Consider the following 13,717-nt stretch of genomic DNA (forward strand, 5'->3'; position numbering starts at 1 on the left):
AAAAATCTCAGGAGGATAAAAATTTGGTTATCCCTTTTTTGAAGTCTACAAATTCAAAAATATTTGAAATACCTATCTCGAGTTCTTACAAAAATGTAGAATCAATATTTGAGGAAGTAGGAACAATGTAAATATGAATGATTAAGATACCACAACTGATAGTGCAAATAAATTATTTATATTTGCGGACTTGAAGTAAATAAATCATTTAAAAATCCAGAACATGATGTACTTGTCCCCAGAGAAAAATATGTCGACAATTAGTCATAGGCTTGAAGCTGGTCGTTTTTTCTTCGCGAGAGAAAAATTATTTTTTCGTCAATGTGGTGATTAAAAAGTAATCACGACTATTTTAGTGCTGTCTACGGCCAGACAGCTGAAGCAGCAGTTGCTCCAGCTGAGAAACTCACTCCTCCTCCTCCTGAAGGAACTGACAAGCCTGTCACTGCGAAAATCGAAAAACTTGTGAAGGATATCACGTCATTGAACCTCATAGAGGTTGCTGAGCTAAGCGATGTTTTGAAAAAGAGGCTAAACCTTCCTGATGCTCCTCTTATGCCAATGGGAGGGATGGTGATGGCTAAACCACAGGTATTAATTAATGCCATCAAATTATTTCGAGAATATTCAAGAATTTCGACTATTGTCTTCAATTAATTCCCTCCCCCAATTACGGGGTTCTATAATTTTTCTAAATATCGATTAATCCGAGAATTTCATGACTAGGAAAAAAATATCAAAGAATAGTTTTTAGAAATTGAATACTTTAGAGAAATGCCCTTCGATATTTCGACGTTAAATCGATCGTTTTCGAAATAAATCAATATAGAATTGTTATTTAAACGGTTTGCTATTAAAAAAAAATAATTTTAATAATTTTTATTTTTCTCTTTTTGCTGCCAAAAGCCAGAGGTAAAACTCTTGATCATCAACCGATTCCATTGGTTCCCCAAGAGAATGACTATCGAATAATTTACATTTCATCTATTTCAGGAAGAAGAAGCAGCACCTCAACAGAAACAGTCCTCTTTCACAGTAAAACTCACGGGATTCGATGAAAAACAGAAAGTTCCATTAATCAAGGAAATTAAAACTCTGTTATCTGGGATGAATCTTGTGCAGGTAACGATTGAAATAATATATATTCAAACATATTGGAAGATTCCTAAAATAATTCATTAACAAAGTGGTCAAACAAGAAAAGTAGAATTTTCCATTATTGTTAAATATCGATTGAACTTAGAAACTATTGATTCTAGAAGAAAATAGCAGGAAACCTTTTTTATTATAAATTTAATAAACTGCCAAAGGTTCATTCAACATTTTCGTTTTCAATGAATAGTTTCCAAGATAAACCGAGAATTTAAAGGCATGTTAAATTCTATTAATTTCATTTTACCGCTTGGTTATTAAATTCCCGGAGCGTCGATCGACTATTTAAACATTTATGTTAAATTACAGGCAAAGAAGTTCGTCGAGAGTGTCCCGACGATCGTCAAAGCTGACGTAGAAAAAGAGGAAGCAGAAAAATTGAAGGAAGCGATAACCAAAGTCGGTGGAGTCATCGAGATATCGTAAAAATTCACTAACAATTTGTTATTGAAAAATGTTCTACGCTGTCTAGTTTTGTAAGGGAGAATAAAAAAATGTTTCGTCAATTTCCCCTGAAATTTATTACCCCAGATCAAAAACCCCATTCCATCCCTAAAAATTTTTTTCCAGAGGGGGAAATAATTGAATTGATTAATCACAATAATTATTGATTAATAAAATTTAATTCCCCGTTAAATTTTCGTTTTTGCCTGGAGAGTAATGGCAATGAGGTTATGTATCAATTGGCGGCAAATCGGGCAAATCCGAGTTGCTAAAGGTCACGTGACACTTTTCATATTGTTTTCTATTTACAAAACAAAGCATTCATCGAGGAGCTCTTGTTTCGATTCAAACTAATTTTCCCCAGTTATCTTTGAATAATCCATAAAGTGCTCGATGAATATTTTGACAGTCTTCTATACATTTGAATAAAATATTTAAAAGGGAATATCGCGCCTGTTTGAGTCAACTAATTGATAAGAGGGAACGATAAGGGGTTAACCATAACGTCCAGTGTCCAATGATGGCCATTTTTGAAGTGCCCTTCAATTCCCGACTCAATAACATTGTAATCTATTGATTACCCGGTAAAATATGATCTATCGATTAATTTCATGGATTAGAAATCGAGTATTGCAGTTTGATCTATCCTGAGTCATTCGATATTCCCGAGCATCGGATAAAACCCAATGGACACAGAAATCGCAAATTCGGTGAGTATCAATTCTATAATTTAACTCTGTGAATGAGTCGGTCGTTCACCTAATTTTCACTGAGTAAACTGCAAGGTCTCGATTTTTTTATGCATTGAAAGTTCTGATTCAGTAATGAATGAGTAAAGTGAAACAGGTGGGACCAATTAATAGTCAATTTTTTTTAGAAATATCTCGGAATTTCAGAGAGCTACTTGAATCTTTGTTAAAGCATTTTTGTAGCTCTCACTGCACTCTACAAAAAAGGTCCAGACACAAATTTCGCTATAAATTTTAGATCTAGAGATATTTCTGAAAAACTGGACAGGAAGAAATCGTCTTCGCAAGTGTATTAATTTTTGTGTTAAGAAAATTATTGAGAGTGCTCGAACATTCGATTTTACCGCCCATTGGAATATTGTCTTGATAAAAAAAATTGTTATGGTCAAGAGGACGTCTCATTTGATCAAATTGAACCCTCAGAATTGTAAAGTTTTTATTGGGGAAACGCGAGTGACGGGAACCCAGTGAGAAAAATTAATCCGAAAACTCAGTTCTTGAATGACGAATACCGACTTTGATAACATAAACACGAGTGCCTCGCAAATCTCCAATGAATTATTCAGCCAGTATTTGATTCCAACTTCTTGAGGAAACGACGAAAGTCCTCGGTGACTTGATAATTTTCAAATTTACAACAGTTAAATTTTTAGATTTAGAATTAATTCGTAATTACGAGAGTATCAAGAGCATAAAAGCAATTATTATCGTTTTGTGGCAGGGGAAGTGCGCCTTGAGGAAGAGGTCAGTAACCTCTTCCGTTTCGGTTCGAGGTCACTTTCTCATGTGAAATAAACAAGAGACTCCTTGTTGCTCGACGGATCGATTACACCATTGAAAATGCCAAAACGAAAATTGCGGGAGGTATTGAAATTTTTTAATCATCTGTAATGACTAATTGATGAGCGAAAGAAAAAAATCCTGGAGCGTGTGATAAGATTGCTCGATTTACTCGTTATCAGGATAAGCCTTATGATGTCATCAAAACAATTCCCTTTATTAATTGTGGATAATCAAGGTCGCGAATAGTCATAGTTGAACAATAAATGGGTGACGCAAGAAAATTTATCAGTCATTTACGATTAATTGTACAGAGAGGTGAGACACCGGGGAATATTTTCCAGATGATGCCTGGTGATGAGGATCTCGACCAGGGGAATACACCAATCATGAACAAGAGAATGAGACGAGTGAGTGACGTTATTGATAGCGTTGGGGAGAAGGATGATGACTTGCCATCGGGATACAGCACACCACGAGCTACGGAGGCTGATAATGAAGTGGTAATTATAATGACGGAGTGGTGAAGCCTTTCTAAATGTCAAGGGACGATGAGAGAGTGCAATTGAGACTTCAGCTCTTTTTCAAATAATCGGTCTGATGAAATAAATTTATATTTCCTATTGGAATATTGGAGATTCAAAATGGTTAAATGATAACTTCAATTCGTTTTTGATGTTCTTATAATTAACATAAATTGGTGATTAGTTTTTGGAGTCACCGGAGCAGAATACACCGGAATCGATTAGGGTTTTTAAGCCAAATTGGCTGACACAGAAGAAGTCTTCGGACCTTCCCGATGCTGGAGTATCACAACCTTCATGTTCACAGGGGGAAACTGATCTATCGCAGCCTAGGTAAATAAGAATCAACTTCTCCAATTAAACCCCTGATGTTTAAGGATCATGGGTTCGAAGAACTTATGAAAATTTATGGAACTAAAAAAAATTATTTGTTTAATCTGTCAGTGCTAGTAGTACCCTCTCGGCAACGATGACTGTTCACAAAGACGCAGAGCATTACAATATGAATCACAAAAATCGAGGAAAATGTGTAGTCTTCAATCACGAGATCTTCGACACTGGCTTTCCACCTCGAGAGGGATCCGCACTCGATGCTAAGAAGATTGACAAAACTTTCAGCAGTCTTGGATTTGAGGTGGAAATTTTAGAAGATTTGGAACACTCCAAAGTTATCGAGAAAATTAATGAATGTGAGTCTAATTCAATACTTCAAGAACGTCTACTTCATTTCTGCGAGTTTTCAGTCATCGAATTTTTCAATTTCACTCTCGTGAATGAGTTTTCCAGGAATATCTCATCCCAGGAATGTTTTGAAACAGAATGTGGACGAATAGAATAATTATTACGAGACACTGAGTCACTAGGTGACTGTTTCCATAACTTTTTTGAATTTACAGTGAGCTCTGAAGATCATTCTGACAATGACTGCCTCTGTATATTCATGCTAACCCACGGATTATCCCCAGATATGGTTTTCGCTAAAGATGTAGCGTACAATGCTGAGAAAATTTGGAAGCCATTCACTGCGGATAAATGTACGAGTCTCGCCGGAAAGCCGAAGCTGTTCTTCTTTCAGGTAATACGGAAAAAAATTGATCCCGTCAATTAAATTGGGTAATGTCTGTCTTAAATATGAATCTCACTAGAAGATTCCCTGTATTTTATTCCCTCAAATATATTTAGCGCATTCAATTTCTTTTTCTTATAGCACAAATAAAATGGCTGAATTCCGAGAAAGTATCTGCACTGATTTTCAAAACTATGTCGATAAAGAGCGATTTTTATGCGCTTCCTAATTTTTTATATTTTTCATATGGATTAATAAGGCCTGCAGGGGAGAAGGATTGGACGCAGGCGTTCAAGTGAAACACCCAAGACTAGCAGCTGCATTTAGAACTGAAGTAGATTCCTCTACGACTTCGTATAAGTTGCCTACACATGCAGATTTTCTCATTGCTCACAGTACAGTTCAAGGTAAAACTCAAACTTTAAGAATTAAAAAAAAATAAAACTCTAAAAAACAACTGGGCATCATTATGAAAGACCGAATTCCGAAATTCATCATAAAAATAAGATTGTTTGGACGAATTGATTAATTTTTCACGATTTATGTTAGGGCACTACTCCTGGAGAAGTCCTAGCTGTGGCACCTGGTTCATCCAGTCCCTCTGTGATGCAATAGATGAGTTTCACGAGACGACTGATTTACAGAAAATTCTAACGATTTGCTCACGACGAGTTGCCACCGAGTTCTCATCCTACAACGAACTCTATCCTACGCGTCACGAACAAAAACAAGTGCCTTCAATCACCTCGATGCTGATAAGGGATATTTACTTCACCCCGAAGTGAATTATCCTCGCGAATCATTTATTTTCATTTTTCCCTTATCATTTTTTCATGTTTTTCTAGCAATAATCACTTGATAATTTCTCTCATTTGTACGAATAATTTCGCAAGTCGTTCGATAGTTTATCAAACTTATTAAAATTTTGTGTACGAAAATGGTGCAGTTACAACGTTTCCCATTTTATACGTTGAATTAATAAAGAAGTTTTGGTTCTGATTTAATTACAGAAATTGATTTCATTCAATTATTGAGATACAATAATACAAAATTGCATAAAAGCTGCAGTTTTACCTATGAAGACAAAAAGACTGCTAGTGCAGAAATTTCCCTAATCGAATGGTCAATTTCGAATCGTCAACATATTTGCAATATTTCCTACACTTCTCGATAAAAAAATTATCGAAACTTCCTCATTGAGCCAGATATAAAAAAAGAGAGATGCAACTGCAATTATAATAAAAGAAACGCAGATTCCCGCCATTTTATGATAAACATCAATCCAAACAGAACGAAATTGAATGAATAGAAGAAATACACGAGACAAAGAGAATCCGAACTCCCCATCTAAACCATCGTTCTTTCTCGATTATCCCCTTCAAATCTTCGGAATTTTTCAAACTCCTCAAATAAAAAACAATACGCACTACAATTTCGCAAATTATCTTCTTAATGCCCTCAAAAATATCAGAAAAACCACGAAATTCTCCCGGGAGAATTTCCTCTCAACAGCAATTCCCTCGGTAAATCCTCATTGTGAACAAAAAATTGGAGGAAAACATTAGACAATCATTTACTTCGAAAACATCTTCAATCGACGTCCCCCTCGTCGGAAAGATAGTAAAAGATAGTAAACATTCCGGTGTTATTAAAAAAACCAAAAGCCGGGAAAAACTCACCCTCTCTACCGTAGGCGCACGAAAATTCCTCCGTTTCGGCATGAAAAAACCCTAACAACTCTCCTTAAATCCACATATCATAAACACTCCACCTAATTCTCACCACAGTTAATAATTAATCACTCAAAATTACTTCAAAAGACCACTAAAACCACTAAACTTTTGCGAGAAAGTCCCGGGACACCTCTCCCCGCCAAAAAATGTCGCAACTGCGCCGCCATCTTGAAATCAAAACGAGCGGGAAAAAAAAAGCGCTATACCCTCCTCAAAAGCGAAATGCGCAAATAAACAATTTCCACCCTGAGAATTGCCGGGAAAAACAATTCCCCGGTCACCAGATTTAATATCGTGCTTACAATTTTGGGCGGAGATATAAAATACGACGTAAATTTAAGGCCCGGATGGATTATCTGGAAAATATAATTTACTCCAAAATTTGGACTGCTAGTTACTCCGGAAATTAATCGTTTATTCCAATAATTGTTAGCTAGCGCCATAGCGGGTGTCAACAACTAGAGCGCTAGCTAACAATTATCGGAAAAATCGATTAATTGATGGAGTAATTAGGTGTGCCAATTTTGGAGTAGGCAATCTCGACATCATCTGATCGAGAAATAAAATCATCTCGAAAATTCAAACCCCCGAACCGACCACGAAAAAATCCACGGAACGGATACGATATATCCGGCGGCGTTAGTTAATAAATAAATTTCACTCACCGGCGTTGGATGAAAATAAGTCCGCTTTCAATTTTCACCTTTCGAACGACCTACCTTAACTGTAAACATAAAAAAAAAACAAATTGTTAATGAAATTTCGACAAAATAATTTTTTTACTGCAAAGGCGATTTTTAATTTTGATTTGAGAGTTTTTATTTTAAATTATTATTTATTTTTAATTTTTTTATTTTATTGGAGAGTTAATTGAATAATTGAAAATTGTTTGTAATGTAAGCATTGAATATATCAAGAATCAGGAATGAAAAAAATGACATGAAAATAAAATGAAAATGATGCTTCAAGGTCATAAAAAAATGCATACGAAACTCACCTTGCAGTCGGTTGCAAGATTCCCTCCAATCCTGGTGATGTCCATGTGATTCTGACGCCAAAGGTTGAAGTCGGCTTGGAAGCACCAGCACTCGAGACAGTTCAAAAATTCACTTATCACTTATCACTTATCACTATTCACTTATCACCACACAACCAAGAATATTTTATCAACTCAAAATCCACAAAAATCAATAAAATAATATCAAAGATCAAATAATATTTTTAATCATTCAAAATAAGATGAATGAGAAAAGTAATCCTTCGAATCTAATTCGCACTCTCACTTCAGTCCGTATCTAAACACACACTACACAATTCCGAGAAACGGACAAAGGAATTTTTGTAAACACAATGACGCCGCGCGGCCGTTCGGCAATACCGAAGTTCAGTGTAACAAAGGAAAAATGTCAATCACTCAAAATGCTCTGATAAACTGTTTAAAAAATTATTTCACATCCCAAAATCACTTGCACTGAGTCCCGCACTTTGTATTTTCAATGTTCACAGGGGACGCCGGTTTTCTGCACTCACTGGGAGCCCGATGTTAACGAATTTTCACTACGCGACACCCGAGCGACCGTTCCACGCACTGTCTCCGAACGTACTGACTCCCCACTCAAAATGGCGTGGCGTTGGAAGCGGCGCTCGAGTGGGGGGGGTCGCCAGGCGATACTCCGCGCATGCGCACAGAACACCCCGCGTGCGCACAGAAGACCGTGCATACGCACACAGACCCTGCATGCGCACAGAACACCGCGGGCAGTCTCAATTTGACGAGATACGATAATTGCGAAAATTCTTAACTTAATGAATAATTCTCTCTTTAAAAAAACAGTGCAATCACGTAAAATCCAATAGTCAGTGAAAAATAATTGATTGAAGAGAATTTAGCGTGTGGATTTTGGTCTTAACCATCAAAAACACTTCGATCGCAGGACTCTTATGGGGTCGGCTACTACGATGCCGCGGGGGTCACTCAAACCCCCAGAACTACGCCTCTACTTTGATCAATCCTCTTTGCTCCCCATCTAAACCATCGTTCTTTCTCGATTATCCCCTTCAAATCTTCGGAATTTTCTCAAACTCCTCAAATAAAAAACAATATGCACTACGATTTCGTAAATTATCTTCTTAATGCCCTCAAAAATATCAAAAAATCCACGAAATTCTCCCGGGAGAATTTCCTCTCAACAGCAATTCCCTCAGTAAATCCTCATTGTGAACAAAAAATGGGAAAAAACATTAGACAATCATTTACTTCGTAAACATCTTCAATCGACGTCCCCCTCGTCGGAAAGATAGTAAAAGATAGTAAACATTCCGGTGTTATTAAAAAAACCAAAAGCCGGGAAAAAATCACCCGCTCTGCCGTAGGCGCACGGAAATTCCTCCGTTTCGGCACAAAAAAACTCTAACAACTCTCCGTAAATCCACATATCACAAACACTCCATCTAATTCTCACCACAGTTAATAATTAATCACTCAAAATCACTTCAAAAGACCACTAAAACCACTAAACTTTTGCGAGAGAGTCCCGGGACACCTCTCGCCGCCAAAAAATGTCGCGACTGCGCCGCCATCTTGAAATCAAAACGGGCGGGAAAAAAAAAGCGCTATACCCTCCTCAAAACCGAAATGCGCAAATAAACAATTTCCACCCTGAGAATTGCCGGGAAAAACAATTCCCCGGTTACCAGATCCACTTCCGTTCGAACTTCGGTGGGAAATTCAAACGTACAATCACGTGATAACCGCCCAGATGATGTTCACCATCGGCTGTGAAATGAAAATGAGCCCTAGTAGCGCCACGACTACCAATCGACAGTCGTAGGCGGTACAAATCAGTCCAAGTGCATGTCCTGATGATGTCTACTGCCACGATGGCCGAGGATGCTGAGCCAAACGAAAATTCCAGGATGAATAGCGATGAAAAAAGCCTCGACGAGGTCGGTAAATTCCTAGAAACTCTTGTTTCACATTAAAACATTAATAACCCCCGACAACGTGGAGCGCTGTTGGATGATTAATTACCATGGCAGTGGAGATCTCAAGTGTGATTGACATTCTGACAGGTCAATAGTCCTGTCCCAGTGCCAAATGAGAATGACGTTGGTATCGTTGGGTTCGAAGCTAGAGAAGTGATATCGAGGCTTGAAGATGCTGTCGAGAGAGCTGCTGACGGTGGGGGCATTACCTGGGACAATCACCTGGGGTTCCTCACACAGTCCAAGAGTCCTGAAACTGTATTACAGCTCATACAGGTGATTATCACGACTTTCCTCTATTTATTTAACAACTCTCTTGGCCCTTTTCTCAGTTAATCGTCACCAGTTCGATGAGATCCAGATAAGCTTCGAGAAATTACGGAAACTCCGGGGACGAGAGAGCAATGACTAACTGCTGATTATTTATAACGATTTTTTACTCTAATTGATATCTCTCTGTGTACAGATGAATGCGAATATTTAATTTCTATTCTGTTCAGTGGAGTATCCTATTTTTACATTTGGAAAAAAATGTATCAAGGGAGGAGAATTTTTTTTGTAATTATTGGATGGTTAAATGTTACGGAAGTGTGGAAGTGACGGACTTATGCAATTTAAGTGTACATTTAGTTCAATATGTATTTCCCGGGAAATAGTACTTGATAATTATCCTCTTTTTGTAGGTTTTACTTTTCGAATTATTCTTATTTTATGACATTAAATGTATTTTATCACTTCCATTTACATTATTCATTTTAAAAATCAATTTAATTTCTATTTTCAATGCCGATAAATAAAATAAAATAAATAAATGATGTACCAAATAGGCCGAATATATTATTTCATTGATGTAGTGACCGGTATTACAGTATATAAAATGGAATATTTCATTCAATTAACAATTAATATACTGCAATTTGTTCCTGCCAAATAATTATTAATAGAGGATTGAAATTATATTCAGGTTGACATCTCATAATTATCAATCCCTACTTCTAGGACCTAGTGATCCACGAAGATGCGCCCCAAAGTGTGGAATGCGATTCGCAGGACCCACCACCAGCTCATCTGACGAACCTTCCGCCCCTGACGGAAGCAGCAAAGCTGTCTCTCGTGACACATTCAGTCTCAGCATATGCTGTTGCCCTTCCCAGGGCCCATGCACAAAGATTAGCTGCACGTCTGGCAGCAGACACCACGAGATGGTTAAGTCACATATTCAGATTCGTCGACTGCGCCTCGTCCTTCCACGAGGACCACCTCGAGGGTCTCGTCAGAGTTACGAGACTCGCACTCCACAGGAAGTATCCAAGGTACATGGAGGATGGATTCACAGCCCTCACCGCTGCTCCACCCCTTATTTACAGCTCCGTGGCTGCACCACTTGGAGTCGTTCAACATTTATGTAGACAACTATCCCTGCCTCTGCACTGCGTGCGACCGATTCCCCAGACGACGATGTTCGGCTCACGACAGGTGATGGACGTGGCAGCCCTGGAAAGAAGGCTCTCAGAAGACAGTCAATCGAGCAATGTGACACCCCTGCTGGTCCTGGGTGAAGTTGGTTCAGCGATAACAGGTCACTGCGACAATGTGACTCGTCTCCGTGAGATCTGCGACAAATATAACGTATGGCTGCATCTACGAGGGCACTCCCTAGCGGCCCTGGCCTTCAACACTTCGCCAAAGGATCTGCCCTCGAAGCTCGCAGACAGTATAACTCTCCCCCTGGGAGTGTGGCTGGGCATTCCCTCCTTGCCAGTAGTCACCCTCTACAGACTAACCGACACCAAAGGGGGTAAACCCACGTCCCGGGATACAACCCTCTCCTTAGTCTCCGGTCTTATGGTTGAATCCCTTTCCAGACGCCTACCAACTCTTCCCCTGTGGGCTGCCCTCCAGGTTCTCGGGCGCGAGGGTATCCAGAGTCGCTTCAAAAAGTGCTTCCAGGTCATCGAAGACCTCTACAACAGAATTAAAAAATTCGATAACATAAAATTTCTCAGTCAAATTCCTGGTGGAGCTGAGGGAACGCAAGAGAATGGCAGATGGACGATCAACGATTTAACGACAAATCCGGTGAACAGTCCACAGTTGTTTGAAGTTATATCGAGTGCACTGGTGTTCCAGTACGTTCCCACAACGCCTTCCAACTCCCAGGAAGGCGAGTATCATTCACTACCAGAGAGAATACCACCGTATTATGACAAATTGAACTCATGGTTGGGCCAGATACTTCAAAGAGATATCGAAAACGTTCCCATAGAGCTCTGTGAGATTGAGCAATACGGAGTGGCCATCAGGATCTGCTGCCTAGAGAATATCGGACCTGCTCCGTCATCTGAGGACATGGACAACGTGATTGCCTGCCTGGAGCAGCAGATTGAAATTTTGAATGCAACTGTGGAGCACAAGGATACGTTTATGAGACTTGTTACGCAGAATGATTCACTTCATCTTGTAGAGATGCCTGGGTGGGCTGGTCTTGGTGGAGTTCGATATGCACCACCTACGTGGATTCAGATTATGACGGAGCAGACGAAGGAGGAGCTCAACAGGCTGAATATGCAGCTGGTGGAGGCGCTGAGGAGCACTGATGCTGCATTCTCCTTGGGAGAGGGAGCGGATGGTTTGGCTTGTGTTAGATTTGGAATGGTAACACAGGACACTGATGTCTCAGAACTACTTTCCCTGGTGCTTCAGGTTGGCCAGGAGGTTGAGGCCAGCTCTAAACTCCTTGATACCATGTCGGAGGTCGTTAAGAGGGGCATTGAGGCTGCACAAACTGATCTTGAACGAGAGAATGCTGAGAAACTCTGGCAGGAGGGCATCCTTAGGCATGTTCCAGTCGTTGGGACATTAGTCAATTGGTGGAGTCCGCCTGCCAAGGAGGCTGGGGTACGTGGTAGGAGTCTCAATCTACAGGCTGGGGTTGTTGAGTCTACTGAGAATATATACAAGTACCATATGCAGCTTCAGCCAAATTCAACGAGCAATAATTCGGGAGCGAGGACACCACCGCAACCACTTATTCAGACCCCTGTGGGTGCTGGCAGCCAAAGCCACAGCCGATCCTCGAGCCACTCCAGTCTTCAGAGTGGGAAGGGAGTGCCACTTGTTAATAATTCAAATTTACCACAGACTGTTGTCAAAGAGGAAGTGCCCGAGTTACCGTCGTAGTTGGATTTCATTAATTTTGGTGTGAAGTTGTTTTTTTTTTTTGGGAGTCGAGAGACCTTTTGCTGAATTAAAGCAGACGAAATTAATTCCGAGTAGATGTAAAAATTGAATTTTTATTTTAATCAGTGTAATTAGCGCTTTGCTTGCGTTTTCTTTTCTGATTATTATGAAAATTGGGGGAAAAATTATTCGATGCGGATTTTTCCTTTTGATTAATCAGGAATCGTCATAGTATTACATATTTTTGCATGATTTTATCGAAGGAAGTAATTTATTTAAGAATTTTGTTCTGGATATTTTACCGCTTTTGATAACTCTCAAGATATTGAAAAAAGGGATTGTATTATTAATTTCGTCAATTTTTTTTTGTGGTAAAAGATCTCGAGAGGTTGAAGCTGGTTGTTTCTTTCGAATTTCCCTTTGTAAATTTTATCCCGTTGCAATTGCATCAGCAATAATTCCGCATAGAAAGCTTCTCAATTATCACATGGCTTAATGTACTTAGGATCATAACGCTCGATTCCAATTTCCATTCTTTTAGTTATTGCACTTATTATTCAAAGTTATTTGAAGTTCTTCAAATTGATTTTAATGCACTGTTCCACTTGCATAATTGCTATAATCATGGCCAACGAATTAATTCCTTACAAGAGTTTTATTTTATTCAGTAGATTAAACGGGAAAAGTCCTCATAAGTTGTCAGAATTTTAATATTCTCTTTATGTTGTATTATCATTTATTCTTTTTGTAATCCAATTATTTTTCAATGTGCAATTTATTCCTAGTGCATAAGCACATTAATAACTAGCTATTAATTATCAAGCACAATTAAACAGTTTAAACTCATAATAAATAATGCGAATCGTGTGATATAAACATGAATAACTGAATTCATCACCAAAGATCTGGCCTCGCGTTCAATCAGTCAATTTAGATGATTCCGATGATTTGCACATTCATTTCTCCTCCTGACGAGAGTTGAAAAGATTAGAATAAAGGCGATTGATTCGTATTTAAGGACAATTATCCTTTTTCTAGTGAATTAACGAGAATTTAAACAATTATAAAAAGTTACACTTGTTGAGACTCAGGTGTACGCAAAAT

At 38.7% G+C, this 13,717-nt stretch overlaps 3 protein-coding genes across 6 annotated transcripts; all 3 read left to right on the forward strand.

Annotated features, from left to right (window-relative positions):
* Positions 1 to 330: 330 nt before the first annotated feature.
* Positions 331 to 1,658, forward strand: LOC105271125 (39S ribosomal protein L12, mitochondrial-like; the record flags this gene model as incomplete). The annotated part of the gene is made up of 3 exons (XM_011312477.1): positions 331 to 591; positions 994 to 1,122; positions 1,462 to 1,658. Coding segments are annotated over 3 exons (507 nt in total), but the record flags the coding sequence as incomplete, so codon positions are not given.
* Positions 1,659 to 1,898: 240 nt separating this feature from the next.
* Positions 1,899 to 5,719, forward strand: LOC105271107 (caspase-1). 4 transcript variants are annotated; one of them, XM_011312448.1, is made up of 7 exons: positions 1,899 to 2,306; positions 3,440 to 3,628; positions 3,834 to 3,982; positions 4,094 to 4,338; positions 4,546 to 4,724; positions 4,975 to 5,122; positions 5,265 to 5,719. In XM_011312448.1, the coding sequence occupies exons 1-7, from the start codon at positions 2,283 to 2,285 to the stop codon at positions 5,498 to 5,500; spliced, it is 1,170 nt and encodes a 389-aa protein (XP_011310750.1). In that variant the 5' UTR covers positions 1,899 to 2,282; the 3' UTR covers positions 5,501 to 5,719. The 4 variants fall into 4 exon arrangements, with proteins under 4 accessions (XP_011310750.1, XP_011310752.1, XP_011310754.1 ...); XM_011312450.1 differs by having other exon boundaries at positions 3,470 to 3,628; XM_011312452.1 differs by lacking the exon at positions 1,899 to 2,306 and adding an exon at positions 2,783 to 3,209 and having other exon boundaries at positions 3,470 to 3,628.
* Positions 5,720 to 9,266: 3,547 nt separating this feature from the next.
* On the forward strand, positions 9,267 to 13,598 carry LOC105271111 (pyridoxal-dependent decarboxylase domain-containing protein 1). The gene is made up of 3 exons (XM_011312456.1): positions 9,267 to 9,394; positions 9,521 to 9,709; positions 10,433 to 13,598. Exons 1-3 carry the CDS (start codon positions 9,311 to 9,313, stop codon positions 12,611 to 12,613), a joined length of 2,454 nt encoding a protein of 817 aa, XP_011310758.1. The 5' UTR covers positions 9,267 to 9,310; the 3' UTR covers positions 12,614 to 13,598.
* The last annotated feature ends 119 nt before the right edge of the window (positions 13,599 to 13,717 follow it).

This window comes from Fopius arisanus, unplaced genomic scaffold (genome assembly GCF_000806365.1).
Source record: "Fopius arisanus strain USDA-PBARC FA_bdor unplaced genomic scaffold, ASM80636v1 scaffold00102, whole genome shotgun sequence".
Classification (NCBI taxonomy): domain Eukaryota; kingdom Metazoa; phylum Arthropoda; class Insecta; order Hymenoptera; family Braconidae; genus Fopius; species Fopius arisanus.